Below are 19,183 nucleotides of genomic sequence, written 5' to 3' on the forward strand. Positions count from 1 at the left end.
AGAATCCAGCTGTGTCCCAGCTGCTTCTTCAATCAAAAGTTTAAAAATAGTACGGAGCTCCTTGTGCCAATATATTAACATAAAATCTGGTGACTCTTGCACACTAAGTGGAGGGTTTCAGATGACTAAGTGAAAATATTGCATGCATATTATTAAAATAGATTCAAGTCACTTTTATAGGAAGAGGGGATTTGAGACTTTGTAAATGCTGCTCTTTGGCAAGTTTCTAGTCCCTGGAATCCGAAATGAGCGCTTGCTAGGGTGAGAGCTAAGACAGTGGCATGTATCGGCAAGTGCATTCTGGTAATACGAGGTGTGTCGGTGCCCAGGGGATCCCAACTCACCATGCAGAAGAGTAGAAATAAAGGCAACTCACTGGAGAAGTGAATTTTACACCAGGCCTTGAAGACAGAGGCATATCCTGGGGGAGGGAAGTGGTGAGAAAATCTGGCTGACCAACAGAATACAGGTTTTCATCAGAGCCAAATAAAAAAATCTTTTCTATCCTGGCACTTGAAGAGAGTTATATCACAATTTGTGGCAAAATGAAAAGACCTTGGACAGGAGGCACCTTTTCTCTCCAGGCTTGGAGTGCCAGGAAAGACCCTTCAGGGATGTGGGTTCTGGGCTCACACTTTGTCGGTTTCCCTCACCATGATGATGCTTGTGTAGGAAACACTCGTCCCTGTGCCCGGAGAAAGCTCTTTCCTGTCAGTTGCACAAACCTGTTTGTAGTGATAGCCTCCTGTGGCCTTCAGACCTCAACAGTAAGAGACATTTAATTAGGAGCAGATGGTAAACTCCTTGATCAGGGATTCTATTTTTAATGTATTCAACAAATATTTATATCTGTGGAACAGCCACTAGGTTCTGGGTTCTCGGTCCCTAGAAACAATGTGAAGAAAAGGAATAAAAGTCCCTACCACCATGGAGCTTCTCTTCTAGAAGGTTTTTCTCATCTTTATGTTAGCCACAATGCCTTGAACATTGTGAGGTTTCAGCAGATTCTTGTTATTGTTGAAGACAGGTATGGGGGTTGAGTATTTTCTTCTTCTCCCTTCTGTTTGGTTGAAAACTGATAATCCATGTATGTCATAAAGGCCTTTCAGGAAATTAATATGTTTAACCACACACCCTAGGTCATGACTTCTGCAAACTCAGGGTGAGGCTTGATCACATACCGAGGTCTAATGAAATGGTAACTTCCCATTTGACACAACTTTAACATTGTGTCAAAAGAGCTGCGGCTTTGGGTACACTTTTTTTGGGGGGGGGGAGTTAATGAGATTTAGTCTACTCATCATACACCTGAGTAAATATTTCTAACGATCACTTGAAGGAAAACTTTATATAAGATTTTTTTCACCTTAGAAACTAGCAGGTTCACAAATTTGGAATATAGACGCAATCTATTTATTCCATTCAGTATTTAATTCATTTCCACACCCAGTTCCCAAGTATTTTCTAGATTTAGGGCAGGGCAAGAAGCTCACCTCCATCTTCTCTCTCTGTGTATCTTCAGAGAATGGCCCTGGTAGGACTGGGGGGGGGGGGTTGAGAGGGAGGGGTGAGCCCCCCAGGGCAAGGCTTCAGGAGTGAGGGTTGAGTCCCACTTGCTCTGCGGATTTGGTTCACTCCTGCAGTCCCACACACACACACACATACACACACACACACACACACACACAGGCATACACAAACACACAGCATCATGCTGATTCTCTCCTGCGTGTCCCTCTTTGCCTGGCTAGTTTTCAGGTCAGAAGTCTGTCCTGATTTTCGCAGGCTGGAGTAGCTCCCTTTGTCTTCGCTCCCAGGGCCCCTTGTCAAATACTTCCTTGGGCACACTGGCTCCTGAGTGGGAACCAGATCTCCTTCGTCCGTGTCGCCCCAGCCTGTCTCTCTCTTGCTTAGTCAGTAATAATGACATGAACAGTCTCGTGTCTGCAGCTTATTTTCCCAGTGGCTCTTTGGACGGGGCCTCTTCACCGATCCGTGTATACAACTGCTCTTCCTCATCCTTAGGACTTACAGACGCTGGCAGAACCCTTCCCGGATCCCTGTTTCCTTCGGGATAGAATCTTGACTGTCCTGCTCCTCCTATTAAGTGCCCTTCCCACACTCACAGCGTTATCCGTCCCGCTTATCCGTCCCGCCCTCTAACTCACACCCTAAACGCAGTCTGGGTGGTCTTTCCAGTGTCCCGCGGCGCAGCGGTGCCCTGTCATTCTGCATTCTTCCTTTCCCCCATCTGTAACCATGAGTGCTTTTCTCTGCACGATCCCCTTCCCTAGCGTCGCCTCCGGGTCTCTTCGTTCTCAAGGGAGATCTAGCGGAAACTGCATTTTTTATGAGGCTCCTCAGTCCACAAATCCCTTCGTTTTATTTTTTTACTATTTTATATTTACGGTAGATGACTATTTACATTTTTTGAGCACTCTTGCTATTCTAGGCATTGGGTTCCAACCCTGGGGCTTCAGAAGTCAGTAAGACAGCTTTCTCCATAGTACTCAAACTTCTGTGTCCTTAAAGAGTTCAGTCCTAGGAGTGACTTTCCAATCTCAATTCTGTGTCGTTTAGGCCATTTGGATGCTGAATCATTTTGCCTGAAATTTATATTTACCACCATTTGCATGAAGGTAGGGCCTCTTGTCTTCTGTCCCCAAATTGCTCAACTGTTATAAAAAAATATCATTCCTCGGGGCGCCTGGGTGGCTCAGTGGGTTAAGCCGCTGCCTTCGGCTCAGGTCATGATCTCAGGGTCCTGGGATCGAGTCCCGTATCGGGCTCTCTGCTCAGCAGGGAGCCTGCTTCTCTCTCTCTCTCTCTCTCTCTCTCTCTCTCTCTCTCTCTCTGCCTGCCTCTCCATCTGCTTGTGATTTCTCTCTGTCAAATAAATAAATAAAAAAAAATATCATTCCTCAGAGCCTGGTACAATATTTTACACAGAGAAAATGATACTTTCTGAACAGAACTTACTTGGCTAAGTTGGATTAACCTATTTCCTGCTTCATGTACAAAGTTTTATAGTACATAATAGGTTTTTAATTCAGAAATACAAATGGAATCAACAGAGATTGAAAGAAAAATGTCTGTTAAATCTGTTCAAACAGTAGCTGATAACCTTGAGTTCTCAAGGTATAGTCCACAGTGGAGTCATTCACCCCAACAGACTGGCATTTCAATTTTTTATTGTCTATAGGAAAATAGAGCCAAAGGGATGAGGGCAGGTCACCTATTAAAATTCTCCTGTAAGCAGTTTTAAAAAGGTGTGTTTTCTTGTAGGTAGGATTGAGAGCAGGTCACCTGTTTGTTGGGTGCGGAGTTCATGCTCATGTTTGGCTGCAGAGGGCCTGACCTCTGTTCTGGAATTCACATTTAGCAATAGGTTATGAAGGTATTTTTACATTTCTTTTTTTCCCTTACTTTGTGGCCAGAATGTTGACGTAAGCAGTATTGTTAGGAACAGCTTGAGTTTTTAAATAGTTAAATTGATATGCCTTTGGTTTTGTCCTTTTCCTTGATATTGACTCACCTTGGCGTTTTGGACAGGTCTCTTCACCTCCTCACAGAAGCAAGGGCAACCGCGGTCGCAGGGGAATCCAATATTCCTGGTATTGATTACAAAGAACCGAGGATAACATCTGTCATTTACTGAAGCCCGAGGAAATGGTGGATGTTATTTATTATCCGTTCCTTTATGAGAGAGGGAGTGAGAAAGAAAGGCATCCATTGTTTTCCCTCCTTTCCGTGTCCCAGTCAGTGGGCGTCAGAAGTAAAAGAGCAGCAGAGAAGTGTCATTCGGATCTGGCGCAGAAGTTAAGATAGAACACATTTCCAAATGAAAATGCTAGGTTTTGAAAGTCCGTACTTTCAGCCTTCCTTGGGCGGGCTGAACTGGGGGTTCGGCAGTGCCCGCAGGCTGAGGTCGGCATGCAGGCGTCACCCAGCGGCTGCTGAGAGTGACTTCGTGTTCCCTGTTCCTTAGCCTGAGTATCTCCCGCCTCTGTCCATAGGCTTCGTGAATCTCTTTTTCTTTCTAAGACAAAGACAGATTTCATCTCCACCAGAGCCCGCATTACAACAAATCCTAAATCAGTGTCATCCTTTTTTCTCTTTTCATTGCTGAGCTGACTTTTACGGAATCTGTGATGTGTGGAGTCATCTTACAAGATTCTGTTAGATTTTATTGAGGGATAATGGGCAAGTATAATTGTATATATTTAAAGTCTACAACATGATAACTCGATATACATTGTGGAGTGCCTGCTAAGGTCGGGGTAATTAACGTCTCACCTCGCACACTTACTTTTAGGTGTGTGTGGTGGGAAAGCTTACGATCTCCTCTTAGCAACGTTCAGGTATACAGCGCTGTATTATTAACCGTACCCACTGGAGAGCCCCAGAACTTGGAGCTGAAAATGTCTGCCCTGAACTTAGAACTTAGAGATGAAAATGTCCATTACTCCACCTTGCCCTGTGACATGTTCTAGAAAGGCCAACCGTTTTTTGCCCTCCCGGTGTCCTCCTTGTAAATCATGGCTCCTGTGCCAATAGTTGGGAAAAGCTATTAGTTGCTACTTTCCTGCCCTAAATATCTCCTGCTTCCCCAAGAGGCCCTGGGCTCTAACTTTTAACAAGCCTCAGAACAAAGCCCAGTGCGAAGGGGAAGGTTCAGCACAGCTCTGGGAAGAAGCTCCCCGCTGCACGTGGGTCCGTTTCACTGTTACATTGTGGATTAAAGTGGTATGCGAAGCATCTTTCACTATTACACAAAAACCTATAGCCTTAGTATTATCCTTATCCCCTGACCAGGGTTATAATAGGGTTCCACCACAATTCCTCCAATTTTTATTTCTCTCAAATAAAAATTTGCTAGTGTAACCAGTCTCTCTGGGTGGGAGGCTAACTTTGTTTCTGATTGTCTTATTTCAGCCCATGGTGAAGTTATATTGCGCCGCTGGGCTTTTTTCCTTTTCTCTTTTTCATTTGGCTGGGGCCGCCTCTGTTCAACAGAGCATACTTGTCACTTCTTCTGTCACCATTAGTTAAAAGTAATTGTTATTGCAAACCCCCTCCATGCCAGTCTCCTTTTCTTTCATGGTGAAACCCACTAAGCATTCATTTCAGTAGCAGAGAGTGGGGAGCTTACAGGATCCAATCCTTTTTATCTAGACCAACAGCACCTGCGGCAAGGCATTAACTAGCCGGAGTTGTTAATTACATCTCTAACTTGTTGATCTTCATGGCTTCCAAATTGAAAAGCAAGAAAATTAATCACTGCGTGCGTCTCCTCTAGCAGAAAATGACAGGAGCGTGTCTTTTGCGTTCTCTAACAGTCGCTGATAATCAGAGAGTTGCACTTTGCTGTAACATTTCTCTCCTCCCTTTGTAGATGGAATTGTTTCTTAAGTTCAAAGAGTTCTTCCGTTCACAGCAGGGAAGATAATTCGCCTGTAAAACAGAGACTTTAGAAACCTAAATCTGCAAATAGGAGTCTGAATGAGTTTGGACTGAAGACAGTTCAGTAGTTGAGAACCACTTAAAACCAGAGTGGAGGCTAACATAGAACGTGAAGGTAACACGCATCTCTTGTATTTTCTTATGTGATTTTCATAACAAACCTATGGGGCTGGAACTGCATCTTGACAGTGGAGGGAAAGGTCCAGAGAGGATAAGTGCTTTGCCCAAGATCACATGGCACCACAAGCACAGGGAGGAGGATGTGAGAGGTGGGGAAGTGACTCCTCACATTCGCCCTAAATTGTGAAGCAGGAATCAGGAGTAGATGGGGGAAAGAAAAGGAAAAAAAAAAAAAAAGCCTCTGCTCTCTTTTGTAAAGCTTGCACCTGGCTTCTAAAATGCTTTCTTGTCATAGTTAGAAAATACGGTGTCAGCCTCTTTATTCTCACCTTAACATGCATTATCAAGGTCGCTCAACAACCTAATACGTCCAGAATGTGCCGCTAATTCTTAGGCTGAGTTACCTCGCAAAGAGTCTGCATTGCAGAGAATTACTTCAACACTAGTCAGCAGCTTCTGCCTCTGGAGAAACACTCAGCCCGAAAGGATTACCAGAGGCCTGGGCTGCTGATTCTGCCTCCTGGAAGCTGATAGAATCTCCTGGAGAGCGTTTTCAAAATCCCAGCACAGACCCAGGGACTGGGAGCTGCTGGGTCCTCCCCCAGGCACCCATTCCCTCTTCTCTGTCTTGGAGTTCATTCCTTTTGAGGGATTTCAGTTTCTTCCTTCAAGTGACCTTTGTTCATCTTTCTCTGAGAGTTTTGTCGTCTTTGTTTTGCAGTCTTTCCCCCAGACCTCCTGGACAATTCAGATCAGGTTACATTGCAAATGCAGTGTTTATGGCTGTGTCTTCTGTAGGAAGACAGTTTATTCCGAACGCCTTATGTGTTCCTGCAGTGAAAATGGATATCCCGTATGAAGTTTCTCTCTGGCTCAATGTCTCTGTCAGCAACAGTCAGACACTCAGAGAAGCTCTCTCTGTCTCTTCCTTCCCCTCTCAAGCATGAGCACACACACACACACAAACACACACACACAATGTAGGTCCCAGTGCAACAAATTCTAATTTGAGTTTCAACGATCAGCCTTACTTTGAAAAGTTTACCTGTCTCCCCAGCTGTGGAAGGGAGACCGAGTTCCCGTATGTGTCTGCATATGGGAAGCAGAGCGCCCTCTCCTGCCTCCATCCCACCTCATCTGAACTTCCCTCGTACCCAGAGTAGATCAAAGTAGGTTTGGAGGCTCTTCACAATCACGAAGTGCTTTAGCTTTTCTCCTTCTCTGCTCTGAAGGCGGCCGGGCTCAGGAAGATGTACGTTAGAACACCCGCATGTGAGCAGGCAGTTGCTCGAATGAGCGCACACACAGGCCAATCGGCCCCAGAGCCAGGCAAAGCTTTTCGGTAGTTTGTGAGAGCCGTACGATCCCGTCGCCCGGCTCCCAGCAGACACGGTCCAGCTTGGACTGGCCCAGGATCTGTCTGTCTGAGAAACACTCTGATGTATTGTACTGAAGGACAGGGAAAGACTTTCTTCACACAGACCAAATACACAATCAATTATGATTGATTATAATTGATATGATTATCAGTTATTTCACGCCAGTGCATTTTAAGTGAAACCAATGACTGCGTCACCCCATTGGTTGAGACACCCTCTTGGTGAGGGTGCTCCCTCCCGAAATCTCATGTTGAGAAATGATCCTGGCTTCTCCCCGTTGTGTTTTTGGAGCACAGTGGCAAGAATCCGGTCTCGGTGGAACCGGGCGGCGGGGGGGGGGGGAGTTGTGCCAACAGAGTAGAGACGGCCTTATGTTCTGTTACTACTGTTAGGTTATCCAAACACGTAGATGATTCCTGCTTTGTGTAGTAGACCCCCCTGAAGGACTGTCGCGGTAACTCAAGGAAGGCTGTTCTTGAGTGACGAAGATGAAATCTCTTCTTCAGCATGTGGATTCTGATTCTGGTACCTACTTGCTGAATGACCAGGCTGAATCACATACTTCACCTTTGGACCCTCATTATCTTCATTTGAAAAATAGGACCAAGGCCTTTTTCTTAGAACTGACAGACTTATTAAGATAGATCCGTTTTCATATTGTTTGGTCTTAAGGATCCCTCTATACTTTTAAACACTGAGAGCTCCAGAGAGCTTTTGTTCATATGGAGTATGTTTATTAATATGGACCATACTTGAAATTAAAAAAGAAAATTATAAAGTATTCAGTTTAAAAGGACACCAGCTATTACTGCTAGTAGCATTTTTTTTTTTTTTTAAAGAACTATTTTACAGAACAAGAGAATTAGTGAGACTAGTGGCGGTGTTCCAGTTTTACGAGTCTCTTTAATGTTTGGATTTCCGGAAGACAGCTGGATTCTCAAATACACTTCTGAATTCAGTCTGTGGTATTATGTAGTTTTGGTTGAAATATGTGGAGAGAATCTAGCGTCAAATAGGTAATCAGAGAGAGAGAGAGATCTATTTTAACAGCGTTTTCAATTAATTGTGAATATATTTTGATTCAACACTAAAACTTGGTAAGTGAATTTGTCTTAAAGGTAGACCCTTCAGTGTGCAATGAAGCCGTGTCAGTGACCTTTACGTGCTCTCTTACGTTGAAATCCCTCGGTCTGTCTTGCACTTTGAATGACTTTTTTAGCCATGCATAATTTTTAAAAATACCATGCTCCTCTCCTTTGAGAAGCATTGGTTCACTGAATTATATAGACATTCTAAAAGTTGATGTTCTTCATAAACTGTATTTTTTAAAACTCTTTTTTTTTTTAAAGATTTTATTTATTTATTTGACAGAGAGAGATCACAAGTAGGCAGAGAGGCAGGCAGAGAGAGAGGGGGAAGCAGGCTCCCTGCAGAGCAGAGAGTCCGATGCGGGACTAGATCCCAGGACCCTGGGATCATGACCTGAGCCAAAGGCAGAGGCTTTAACCCACTGAGCCACCCAGACATCCCCATAAACTGTATTTTTTTTTTTTAACTCACAATTGTTAATATCTCCAGCAATCTCACATGAGAGGCTGTCAAAATTCTCACATTTGCTTGAAAGCTGACATTTTATCATTAACCAAACCTATTTTCAGTTGTTTTCCTTGAAGTGACATTCATTTCCATCATGTATCTAACGAATCCTCAAGTCTGAAGAATCACCGTTTGTCTAACGGGATTCCACGAGGAAAGGGGGGCTGGTTCACCGTAGGACTCGGGCGCTCACACGGGTGCTTTTCCCTGAGCCACCTGGTGTGCCTCGGGATCAGAAGAAACCCTTGATGCTTATCTAACTTACCACACAATGTCAGAAGATACTATCCTACCTAAGCATCAAGACTAAACACAACGACTACTTGTTACTGCTTCATCTGGGATCTTCTTAAATAAAACTGGCCTTTCCCCCCCTTAACTCGGAGCCTGTGGAAGTCAAGAACACACGGGGACAGCTTGATTTGCTTTGATTTATACCAAGGCTCCCCATGTTTTACCCTCCAGGCTCCTTTACACCTTGCACCCCCGCAGTGCAATTGTCAAGACTGTAGTGTGACTTGGAAAGTAGTTTCGGCCCCACTGACTCCCAGACAGGGTCCCTGGGATCCCAGAAGTCTCCAGACCACAGTTTGAGAACCCCTGGGACAGACTCGAGAAATTACCCAACAAATTGCCCACCCTTAAAACTTAGCTGTTTCTTTCTGCCGCTTGCTGTTTGGGGCTTGTAGACTTGGTAGCAGGCTAGAGTGAATGAATCCTGGCCTTTGGGCAATTTGTGGTTTTGATGAAATCCCACTAGAGTTCTTCCCGAGCTCTCGAGAGCCCAGTTTTGCCGTTTCTCTCCCTTGGGATGTTACCGTGAGGCTAAAAATAAGCCTTGGTTCCGTACTCACTTTACTGCTTGCCTCTGCAGGACGGGCCACCGAATCCTTGCTTTTTGGTATCATCTAGGGCTAATAAGGATGTTTTTGAGATAGTTTCCCCATCTTTTATACCAGGGGGTCTTAAGTCGAGTTTCAGAGGCTGTTCAGTGTCATTGGGCTTCAGGTGGCTCAGAGCCCTTGAAATCTCCCCAAATTTGGGGGAGGGGGCTCGGGAGAAGATAGGTTGTTGGGAGAATTAGTAGCTTCCATCAAATTCTCAAAGAGCTTCTGTGACCTCTCCCCCTGCGAAAACAAACGTTAACAAACAGCTGCTTCCGATGGATGTTTTTATGGGGTGGCATCTAGGCATCCATTATCCATTTCCAAACGCACTCTTTTGGGAAGGAATTTTCAAATCTCCCTCCCTGGCTTGGCCCCTCTTAACTTTCCATCCCCTTGGCATTCTTCTAGCTCTCTGTCCCTTGGCACTTGCTTCCAAGTCTCTTCTCAGTAGTTTCTCTGTAGCCTCTTTGATCCTTCTTTCCTCCTTGTAAAATGCAGCAGAGCAGGGACCTTCTGTCCATCTCTGGTTTCTTTGTTACTGCAAAGTGCAAAGTCAGAGTCAGGACGCCTTCAGGAGCACCTTGGGTCCTGGCGGGGGTGGGGGGAGGTACTTTAGGCCAGAGAATAGGCTCAGCCAAATCAGTGAGTTCTTTTTTAAACTACTGAGATGTGCAAACTCCGGATATTTATTTATGCCTCAGCCACAAAATGTGTTTTTCTCCCACACATTCTCCACAGTCTGCTTCTTGGAATCCAAGTGCTGTCATGAAAACTGCAAGGCAGTCTGTTTTGCTCCAACAGGAGCATTTGGGGAGCAGTCTCGATTCCGTGGGAGTAGTGTGGTGACTGCCGCTCCCTGACAAGGAGCAGAGGAGGACTCTGCAGCGTGATTCCCTGTGTTTTCTAGAACATCAGCTCCCCCAGGCGCGCTGCAGGGAGGTGTCAGGGCGGGGGCGCACTGCAGTGCCCAGCCTGGCAGCCTCGACAGCGCCCCTCGTGGCCAGGCGTCAGCATTGCCTCAACTTGAAGGCCGGCTTCCCGGGCGGGGGCACAAGACGTGTGCTTTGAACCAGAAGTTACTTTCCCACCTAAAAAAAAAAAAATGTGTTTGAGGATTCTTTCTGGTGAGGTTTAATTCTGTGGCTTCACAGTTTTGAAAAAGCTTTGACTTATCAAACCTGACAAACACACTAGCACCTGACAATTGGGAAACAGCAGAGTCTCTGTCCTTTAGCGGAAGCAGGGAGGTGATATGGCAAGGAAGGGGACCGTTGACCTCATTACAAAGGCAGAAGAATCACTCAGTGCAGTACACCGACGAGGTGGTATGGGTACCGATCACATCCAGTAATGTTTTATATGTCTCTGCTTGCTGGGTTGCATTACACACGCACACACACGTGCACACACACACACACACACACACATTTTGAGTGGGGAGAGGGAGAGAGAAAATCATAAGCAGACTCCATGCTAAGTGCAGAGCCTGATACGAGGCTTAATCTCACCACCCTGACATCATGGCTGGAGCAGAAACCAAGATTCAGATGCTCAATGGGCTGAGCCGCCCAGGTGCCCTGGGTTGCATTGTTTTTAAACTTGGCTTTCTGGGCAGCATAGGAATTACTGACATATATTGTTCCATCTTCTGCCTTCCTTGCATTTCTAATTAATAGAGGTTGTCACTCACACTGCATTTTCACCAGTACCGGTGGCCTCTAAGCCTCTGTCTGTATGAGGTCAAACCTCTAAGGTGGTTTTGTTTATCTCTGTCCCTCTGTAGTAGGTGAGAAAATCAGGACCTAAGGGCCTTTGACTTGCCCCAAACTACTGAGTACTAGTGCAGGCAATGCAGAAGCTCTGGTGTCCAGGCCAGGCTCATGAGTCGTAGACACCCTGCCTGTCAGTTGGGAAGGTGCCCTTCCCACCGCCAGGGCCGGGAAACGCTGGTGCATGTACTGTTTGACTAACTTACTCCTACCCAAGGACTGAATCTGGTCACAATTCTCCTTTGGGAAAATGCCACTTTATCAGTGGGAGAGTAAGGTAAGGTGAATCCTGGCTCTGCTTCCCGACCAGATGGCTTTTATGATTGCATGATAAAATGTGCAGCTTCACGTTTCTGTGCCTCTCGCCACTACAGTGCCCTTTCTGTTTTTAAGGAAAGAAGGATTGTCCAAATGTGGAAGATGCAAGCAGGCATTTTACTGCAATGTGGAGTGTCAGGTAGGTTATGGGCCAACTGGTAGGGAGGGCCTTGTTTCCTCTGAAGAGCGGGACCCCGATGTCCTTCCCTTTCCTTGTCACGCCATTCCCAGCACCCTTTGCAGCCAGAGTGGGAAAGCCTTGGATGCGGCTGGATACCCTTGAGCGCTGGCCCAGGACTGAAGGCAGCCAGTGATAGACAGCGATGCTCTGGGGCCACAGGCAGGTGCAGGCGAAGGGGAAAGACCTGAGGAGGGTATGTTGGGTACAGGCAGGTGGATTACCAAGGTTGACAGTTTGCTCCCCAAACCTGCCAGCAACAGATGGAACACTGAGGAGGTGACAAACAAAAAATGCTAAAATGGTAACTTTGAAATATTTTAATTTTTACTGTCACAGGTCTGTATTTTTATAAATCCCCATAAGCAGGCCACACGTCTCCCTCGGCCTGTTCAAAGCCAGTCTGAGTCCAGCCAGACTTCAGTGAGCACCTGGCACAGCCTTGCCCGGCCAGAGGGTGGCCGTGCTGAATCTGTGCTTGGAGCTGGTGCCTTGGAAGCAGCCGGGCTGGGACAGGCTCAGGAGGCGGGTTGCATGGAGACCGTGGGCCATCTGGTCTGAGGGGTAAGTCTCCAGGGAATCCTGTAAAAACGTGGCAATGGGAAGCTTAGGGAGGAATTTGGAGGAACTCTTGGTAGCTCTTTGAGGGACAGAGTGCTGTTTTCCATTCTTGTCTGCTAGATTCTAATTCCACTGAATGTTCATAGGTATTCTGCAGAAAATTCATTCCACGTTCTAACAATTTGAATTTAGGGAGAATATGGTCTTGGACATCTGTGTACCCTCCTTAGTCTATTTTTTTTTTTTTTTTAATGGAAACCTTTTCATAGAGTCTCGGAAATGCTGATGCTATTAAATAGTGGCTCTAAGTGACAGGGAGGATTTTCTCCTTAGTCTTTCCTCTTTTTTTTGGGCCATTGTTCTTGCCAGACTTGGTGTCATTTACCTCCCACACTTGCCCCCCCCACCCGATCTACATCTGATTACCCACTCTGTCATTGTTTTCCTTCTCTTCTCCCTATGCAGTTGTCTCCTGAAAATCCCCAAAGAGCATTATTATTTATCAGTGGGAGAGGTTGCTAAGCTCTGATGTCCCGTCTGACCATAGAGCTCCAGGCACAATGGCACCTTACTGGAATGAAGCACAGGTTGAGCCATTGGCCTGGAGACCTCAGCCTTGGGTCTGCGGGCCCTGTGCAGCCCACTCCCCTGTGTCTCCCCTGGCAGGCTTCCAGAGGTGGTCAGCCTGTGTGGCAGTGGGAATATAAATGGGTTTATCATTGAGTTTTCAGGGCGTGTGACTTCTTTCGAGGAGGAGAGATCGTACTTTGCTCCTACCAGTTGTGGTTGGATTGCTTTGGTGCTGGGGAGATCAGAGAGCCCTGGGAATTCCATGATCCGATTCCAGGAATGATAAGTTAGCTCTTTCTAGATTTAAGTTAAATTCGTCTAGAAAAATTAACTCATTACATTCTGGTGTGTGTTAGGGAAGCAAGACAGGAAAATTGCATAGAGTTCGGACTGTGTAGCACAGAACAGTAGAAGGAGAGGATCCTAACTCTGCAACCTCCTATGTCTGCGAACTCGACGAGCCGCAGGACATCTCCGCGCTCGGTGCCTTCACACAAGAATGACGGCGGTAGCGCCCGTCCTGACAAACGGTAGCGACCTAGTGATATGAGAGCAATGGAAGTTCTCTGTAAACCACGATGCCGTGCACAGGTGTGAGGACACATGGGGAATACTGTGGCGGTAATTCAGGCTGGACCGCTGCTCAGCTGTGCAAAGAATAAAGTATATAGCATACTTTAGATTCGACAGACTTGGTTTGTTTTGGTTTTGGTTTTGGTTTCTTTTATCCCAAGAGAATGGATGGATTCTAAAACCCTGAGAACACGAACAGTGTACGTTGGAACAGTGTACGTTGTGTGAGTCGTTGTGTGAGTCATGCTTATTACAAAATGAGTCTTGCGCTCTCTGATGAGCTGTAAACACTGCGTTAATGCAAAGAATCGGGGACTGCGTGAGACACCCATTACCTCGGGGTCTTCTCAGCGTGTTGCGAACTCTTTCCCCATTATGCCTCCCTAGATGGCACTATTTTGATGAACCATTGCAGTCCGGGGTGGGCAGGTTTCAAGGTGGCCGATGGGGCTCCCCTTCCCTTCAGGACCAAGTATCCCAAAGCTGCAGACTTGGAGAGCTCATCTGTAAGCACACAGCGAGGGGCGCTCTCCCTGGGGGGTTCACGTGAACCAAATACAGTGGCCTGTGTGCGCCAGGGTGCTGCATTTCACTCGACAGCAAGCAGTTTGGTGGTCTGTACGTTCTCCTTTGGACAGACTGTCCAGGTGGTCAGATCATAATGAGCTTGCTTGGGTAGCCGGGAAGCCTGGAGCCGAGGGTCCTGCTCTGTGATGCTAAGTCACGTTCAAGGTCTCAGGCCAAGACCGCTTGCTGTGACCAGCCTCGTGATGGAGAGTCTTCCCTGCTGTTTACCTAGTGTTCAGGTAAAGTGGTGAGTTTCCCCATCAGCCCTGGAGAGTACTTCTGCAGTTCAAGTTTGCTGTGCTTCTGGGAAGTATCTAGTGGCCAAAGTCCCCTCCCCCACCCCAAATGACAAGTGATACCCGGTTTCTGATGCCACTTGTTGCCAGAGGTGACAGACTGGTTTTCATCTGGAAGTTTTATTCTGGTTTCGTCTGTCCCCTTTTGTTGAAGGAAGAGGTTAATGGCCACTAAGGTTTGTCATGCTTTTGTGCTGAAGAACTAAGTCAGAGCAAGGCAGTGGATTGTAAGACCTAGAATGGTCCTAAGGGTTTAACAAAAGCAAGTGCCTAGAAAGAAATGACAGTTCAGGAACTTCATACGTATAATCATTAGGGGAGGAATCTGGGGCGTTAGCTCCAGATAAAAATGTATTCCGTTTTCCTCCTAAGGGGGTGCTTGGGTGGGATCAAAGGGGGCGCTGTGCTCTACAAAGCAAGGGCGGAAATGGGAAGAGGCAGATAACTGAGCAATTCTCCACCTGAGAGACCGGGGCCCTTGGCTGCTCCTCACCACCACGCAGAACCCCCCACCTGGAGTGCAGACGTGGACACCAAACGGCAGAGGTGGGAAGGACGCGGTGTCAGAGTGAAGGTTAGCAGGTCCAGCATGTCAGTAGATAAGAAAACAGTGGCCACAAGTGGTTGGGTGACCTGCCCAAGGTCACAGGGGAGGACTGGGGACTAGGGTGTACAGACTGCTGCTGTCCGCTTTCCAACACGGTGCTTTTGAGGGTCTTGAGGGCCCTCTGGGAGAGGGGGCACTATAGGGACATGTCAAAGAGAAGTGACCTTCAGTGGACATGAAAGGGGAGAGCCCCTTCTCGTGTCATCTTTGCCAAAAATCTACCCCAAGAGTGCTAAGGCAGCACACTTCCCACGGGTGTCGTCTTTCTAGGGAGTTCAGCATCTCCGGAGACCCTGGCCACTACGTGCCCTCTTCCCTGACCGCAGTGCTTTAGAGTTTCGCTTTATTTTATGCAATTTGGTGATATCTTGTCCCATTTACTTTTCTCTTCATTCACTTGACTCAGCGTGATCCTGCCAGAGGAAAGATTTTAATTGATGATGCATGAAAGGATAATGGGAGGAAACATAAAAGAAAGAGAAGTTCCTTTTTAGTTAGGCTTATTTTGTAACCTGTGTGTTTTAATGAACTATATTTATTTTTATAAATATGCCTGGAAAGCTAAGTATATTATTGCCTCACTTAGACTTCTTCATTAAATTGCACCATGACATGTTCAAGAGACTGGTTTTACAAAGTTATTTAATAGAGGAACCATTGTAGAGTAGAACTTTCTAGGGCGTTATTTCTTAACATTAACAAATCGAAAAGAAACTGTTCGTGATGCGTAAACAGAGGTGATGGGGTTACAAGAGCGTTTTTGAAAGTAAGAAGGGGCTTGCCCTGATGGGGATAAAAAAGCACATGTGAGGAGCATGTGATTAAGGATGTGAGAAAATTTATGAATTTCCTCATTGAAGAGAAAGTAACTGAAACGTAGAAGATGCATGAGAAATACTCACCGACCCTCTTGTGGTTATGGGTGAATTGGGGAATTGGGCCAGAGTCGCAGGTTCAGTCCTGGTTAAATTCACTTTGGTCCCTTAACCCAAACCTTGGAAGCATCTTGAACTTGATCACCCTTTTCTCTAAATGTTCCACATCACCGGTAGGAAAACGTGTGGGTGAATAAATGAGCCCATCCCCTGGCTCTTGAAGCGAAACATAAAACAAAGCCCGTGTCCTTGTGATGGGGGCCAGCAGTCTCAGTCACCTTTGTGTGAGGTGGTCGGTGTGCACCTGACTCCTTTGTACTCCTCCCCTTGATGATAATGGTAGCGGCAGCAGAAATCCCATGACGCTTTCTTACTGTTCCCCATTTCAGGAAGTCACATGCCTTTGGCCAAGTAGACTAGATCTGTTTCGAAAGCTCCATTAAAGCCAAGAGAAATACCAGGTATGAAAGTTAGGAAAGGGGACTTCACATTAAAAACTCAGTCTCCTTGTCCAGGAAGACAGCATTATCATTCACTCAGCAGAAAACTGGATGAAATACTGGTCTGTTGTTTCTTCCAAGGTTGAAAATGCTGGCGCATCCTGAGACAATTTTCCAACTCTTTATGTGTCTTGAAGCATTTTTGTCCATGCACACACAGGAGTCATGCAGAACAGTTACTACATTGGCTGAAAATGACCTCGAGGTTTAAATAGGGTGCCGAAATTTCTGTATTTTCCTTTTACATTGATTTAATTATTTAGCTTCATTGGACAAATAATCTTTGTTCATTTTAGAAAAATCTGGGAAGTACAGGCTGAAAAGACAACAGAAAGGATCCATGATTTCGTCCTTCCAGAGAAAGTGTCTACTAGCTCTTTGCTCTCTGTCTTTCTCCTTCCTGTCTATTTGTGTATTACTTTAATGGGAAAATAAGGTCCGAATTCACATAAAATTGTAAAAAGATTGCAATCAGGGCAGAAGAAATAGCTTGACTTTTGAAGAAAGATACTTAGAAAGACTCACAAAACATTTTAAAAAGCTTATATAAACAGTTACAAAACCACTCTGTGTACGAAGAAGCCACTGATACTGGAACACAACAAAACAAAATGAAACTGTTCGTTGATACTGCCTATTCCGATCCCTCAGGATAGCCAATATTTCCCCCAATTTTGTCCAGTCTGATTATTTACAGTTTTTCTAGTCAGAACCTGGGCAAATTTCCATTGTCAAGTTCTCTCCGGTGTGGGAACCATCCCTGTGACAGAGGACGGCATGTCAGATGATGCTTGGGACCGAACAGGTGCTCCTGCCAGATGCGAGCCTCCCTCCCAGCTTGTTGTTTTAAAGAATTAAAACAGTGCCGTGGAGGTACCTCTCTGTCATTCCTCCCTTAGTCCACATCTCTCACCACCTTCCAGCAGAAGGTGAAAACTTACTTGGGGAAATTTCCCTTCATGAAACTTTCGTGATTCCACACTTTGAATTTATTGTGCCGTCTGCTTTCACGGGCCGTGTGTGGATCCGTGTCACACACGTGTCTCCTGTCACGGTCTCAGACTCCTTCAAGTTCAGGACTTCATCTCCCCTCCCTGCCTCTAGGGTCCGTTGCAGAGCTCGTTGAATGCACGAATGAACGAACGAACGAACCAGTGAATGAACAGGCTCCCACGTGTTTTGAGAGTGTGCCATGTGCCAGGCGCTGTTGTAGGTGCTTCTCCAGGATGAGCTCATTGGATCCTGATGAGGACCCTCTGTGTTTGCATCGCTGCCTTGTTGTCCCTACGTGAAGGTCCTACATGTCTCAGTCCTCTTCAGGCTTCGGATCTGATTATCACTCTCGGAAGGTGTCAAATCATAGCCTTGGAATTTGGAACTGCTAAGTAACTCAGAGATTACGTTATTGACAGCCAAGGGTACAGCTGCGGAGGGATTAAGAGGTCCGCCTGCTGTCACAGAGCTGAGGAGCGCGGGGCTAAGAATGCAGGTTTCCTGCTCTCCGCCCAGAGGCCCCCTTCCCTTTGAGGACGTTCCCATCTCTAATTGTCAGCATCGTGTGTTACTTATGTTAGCTTTGATTTTATGTGCTCTTAATGAGTTGATTCTGTTACTAAATAATACAGAAATCGTGGTAAGAAAGGTTGGGGTTAAACTTCCTTCTCCCAGGAGTCATTATTGTTGAACACAGAGGACAAGACCCGCTGTTCAGGAAACGGGCATCTCCAAGGCCCTGCAAAGCCTTCTCTTAGAATTCCTGGTTTCACAGTGGACACGTGCTCGTGGTTGCTCATTATCTCTCTGTCTCCTACTGGCCGTCCCCATTCCCCTCAGATGCCCCAAGGCCTAAAGCCTTCTCGGTCTTTGCCTCTTTGCCTCATCACCATGCTCTCATTTCAGGCTTTGGCTAAAAACAGATCCCTTCTCCCTCGTGCATATCTTGTCATTTCTTTCTGTCCGTGCACTCGGTTATATTCGGCACGGCGTTATTTAACTGTGCAGAACATCTCGGCACTGAACTTGAGCCAGTGGCCTGCACCATGGAGTGCATTAAATCGTGAAGTGACATTTTGTCCTTCCTTCTTGGGGTGGGGTTGGGGGGCAGGGGGCAAGGAGACATCTTCATTCTTTCAGCAGCTTTATTGAGGACCTCGTAAATGTGAGGCCCTGTTCTAGCTTCTGGGTTTTAAATGTGGGAAAAAACCCACACCAGACTGAGTTCCTTTATTTTAATAGGGGGAGACAGATACTGACCACAAACTAATAAATATGTAGCATATCAGGTGGTGAGAAGTACCAGAGATGTATAGAGCAGGAGAACGTGCAGGGGTGGGCACGCGCTAGTGGGTATTCGTGGCAGGAATCCTGAGCCAGAGACGAGAAGAGGTAGGCAGGGAGCAACCTGGACATCTAGGGCAAGTGGGCACCAGCCAGGAATACAGCAAGTGCAGGAGGTCTTAGGGCAGAAGTGTGCACGGTCCGTGTAAGGAGCAGCCGGGGGCTGAGGTGAGAGCCTGGTAGGAGGCGATGGGGTCAGAGGAGTGGGGGGGGGTCCCCAGCATGAGTGGCTTATCGGTCATCTTTAAGACTCTGCCTTTTGCTCTGAGACGAGAAGCCATTAGAAGGTTCAGAGCCGAGAACTGGCAAGATCTGAGTTCTATGTAGCAGGACTGACTACCCTGCTGCTCTCCTGATCCCAGTTCGCGGGGCAGGCGCGGTAGTGGGATGTGGGTGGGAGGCATGGGCGGTGCTGGGGTGGGGGAAGGGTGGGGGCTGCAGCGGGCAGGAGGGTGGGGCAGTGAGGGGTGATCAGGTTCTAGAACCATTCTGAAGGCAGCCCAGTGTGCTGGAGGTGACTGGGGAGCATGGGACAGGCGACGAGGATGACCCCGGGCTCCAGCCTGAGCATCTGAAAGAACAGACTC

At 46.6% G+C, this 19,183-nt stretch overlaps 1 protein-coding gene across 1 annotated transcript in view; it reads left to right on the forward strand.

Annotated features, from left to right (window-relative positions):
• SMYD2 (SET and MYND domain containing 2) overlaps positions 1-19,183 on the forward strand; it is a 47,667-nt gene that overhangs the window by 7,272 nt on the left and 21,212 nt on the right. Inside the window, exon 2 of the mRNA XM_044267193.1 lies at positions 11,608-11,671. Within this exon, the coding sequence (XP_044123128.1) occupies positions 11,608-11,671 (64 nt within the window). The remainder of the gene's footprint in view (positions 1-11,607; positions 11,672-19,183) is intronic.

The sequence above is a fragment of the Neovison vison genome, chromosome 10 (assembly GCF_020171115.1).
Source record: "Neovison vison isolate M4711 chromosome 10, ASM_NN_V1, whole genome shotgun sequence".
NCBI classification, from domain to species: domain Eukaryota; kingdom Metazoa; phylum Chordata; class Mammalia; order Carnivora; family Mustelidae; genus Neogale; species Neogale vison.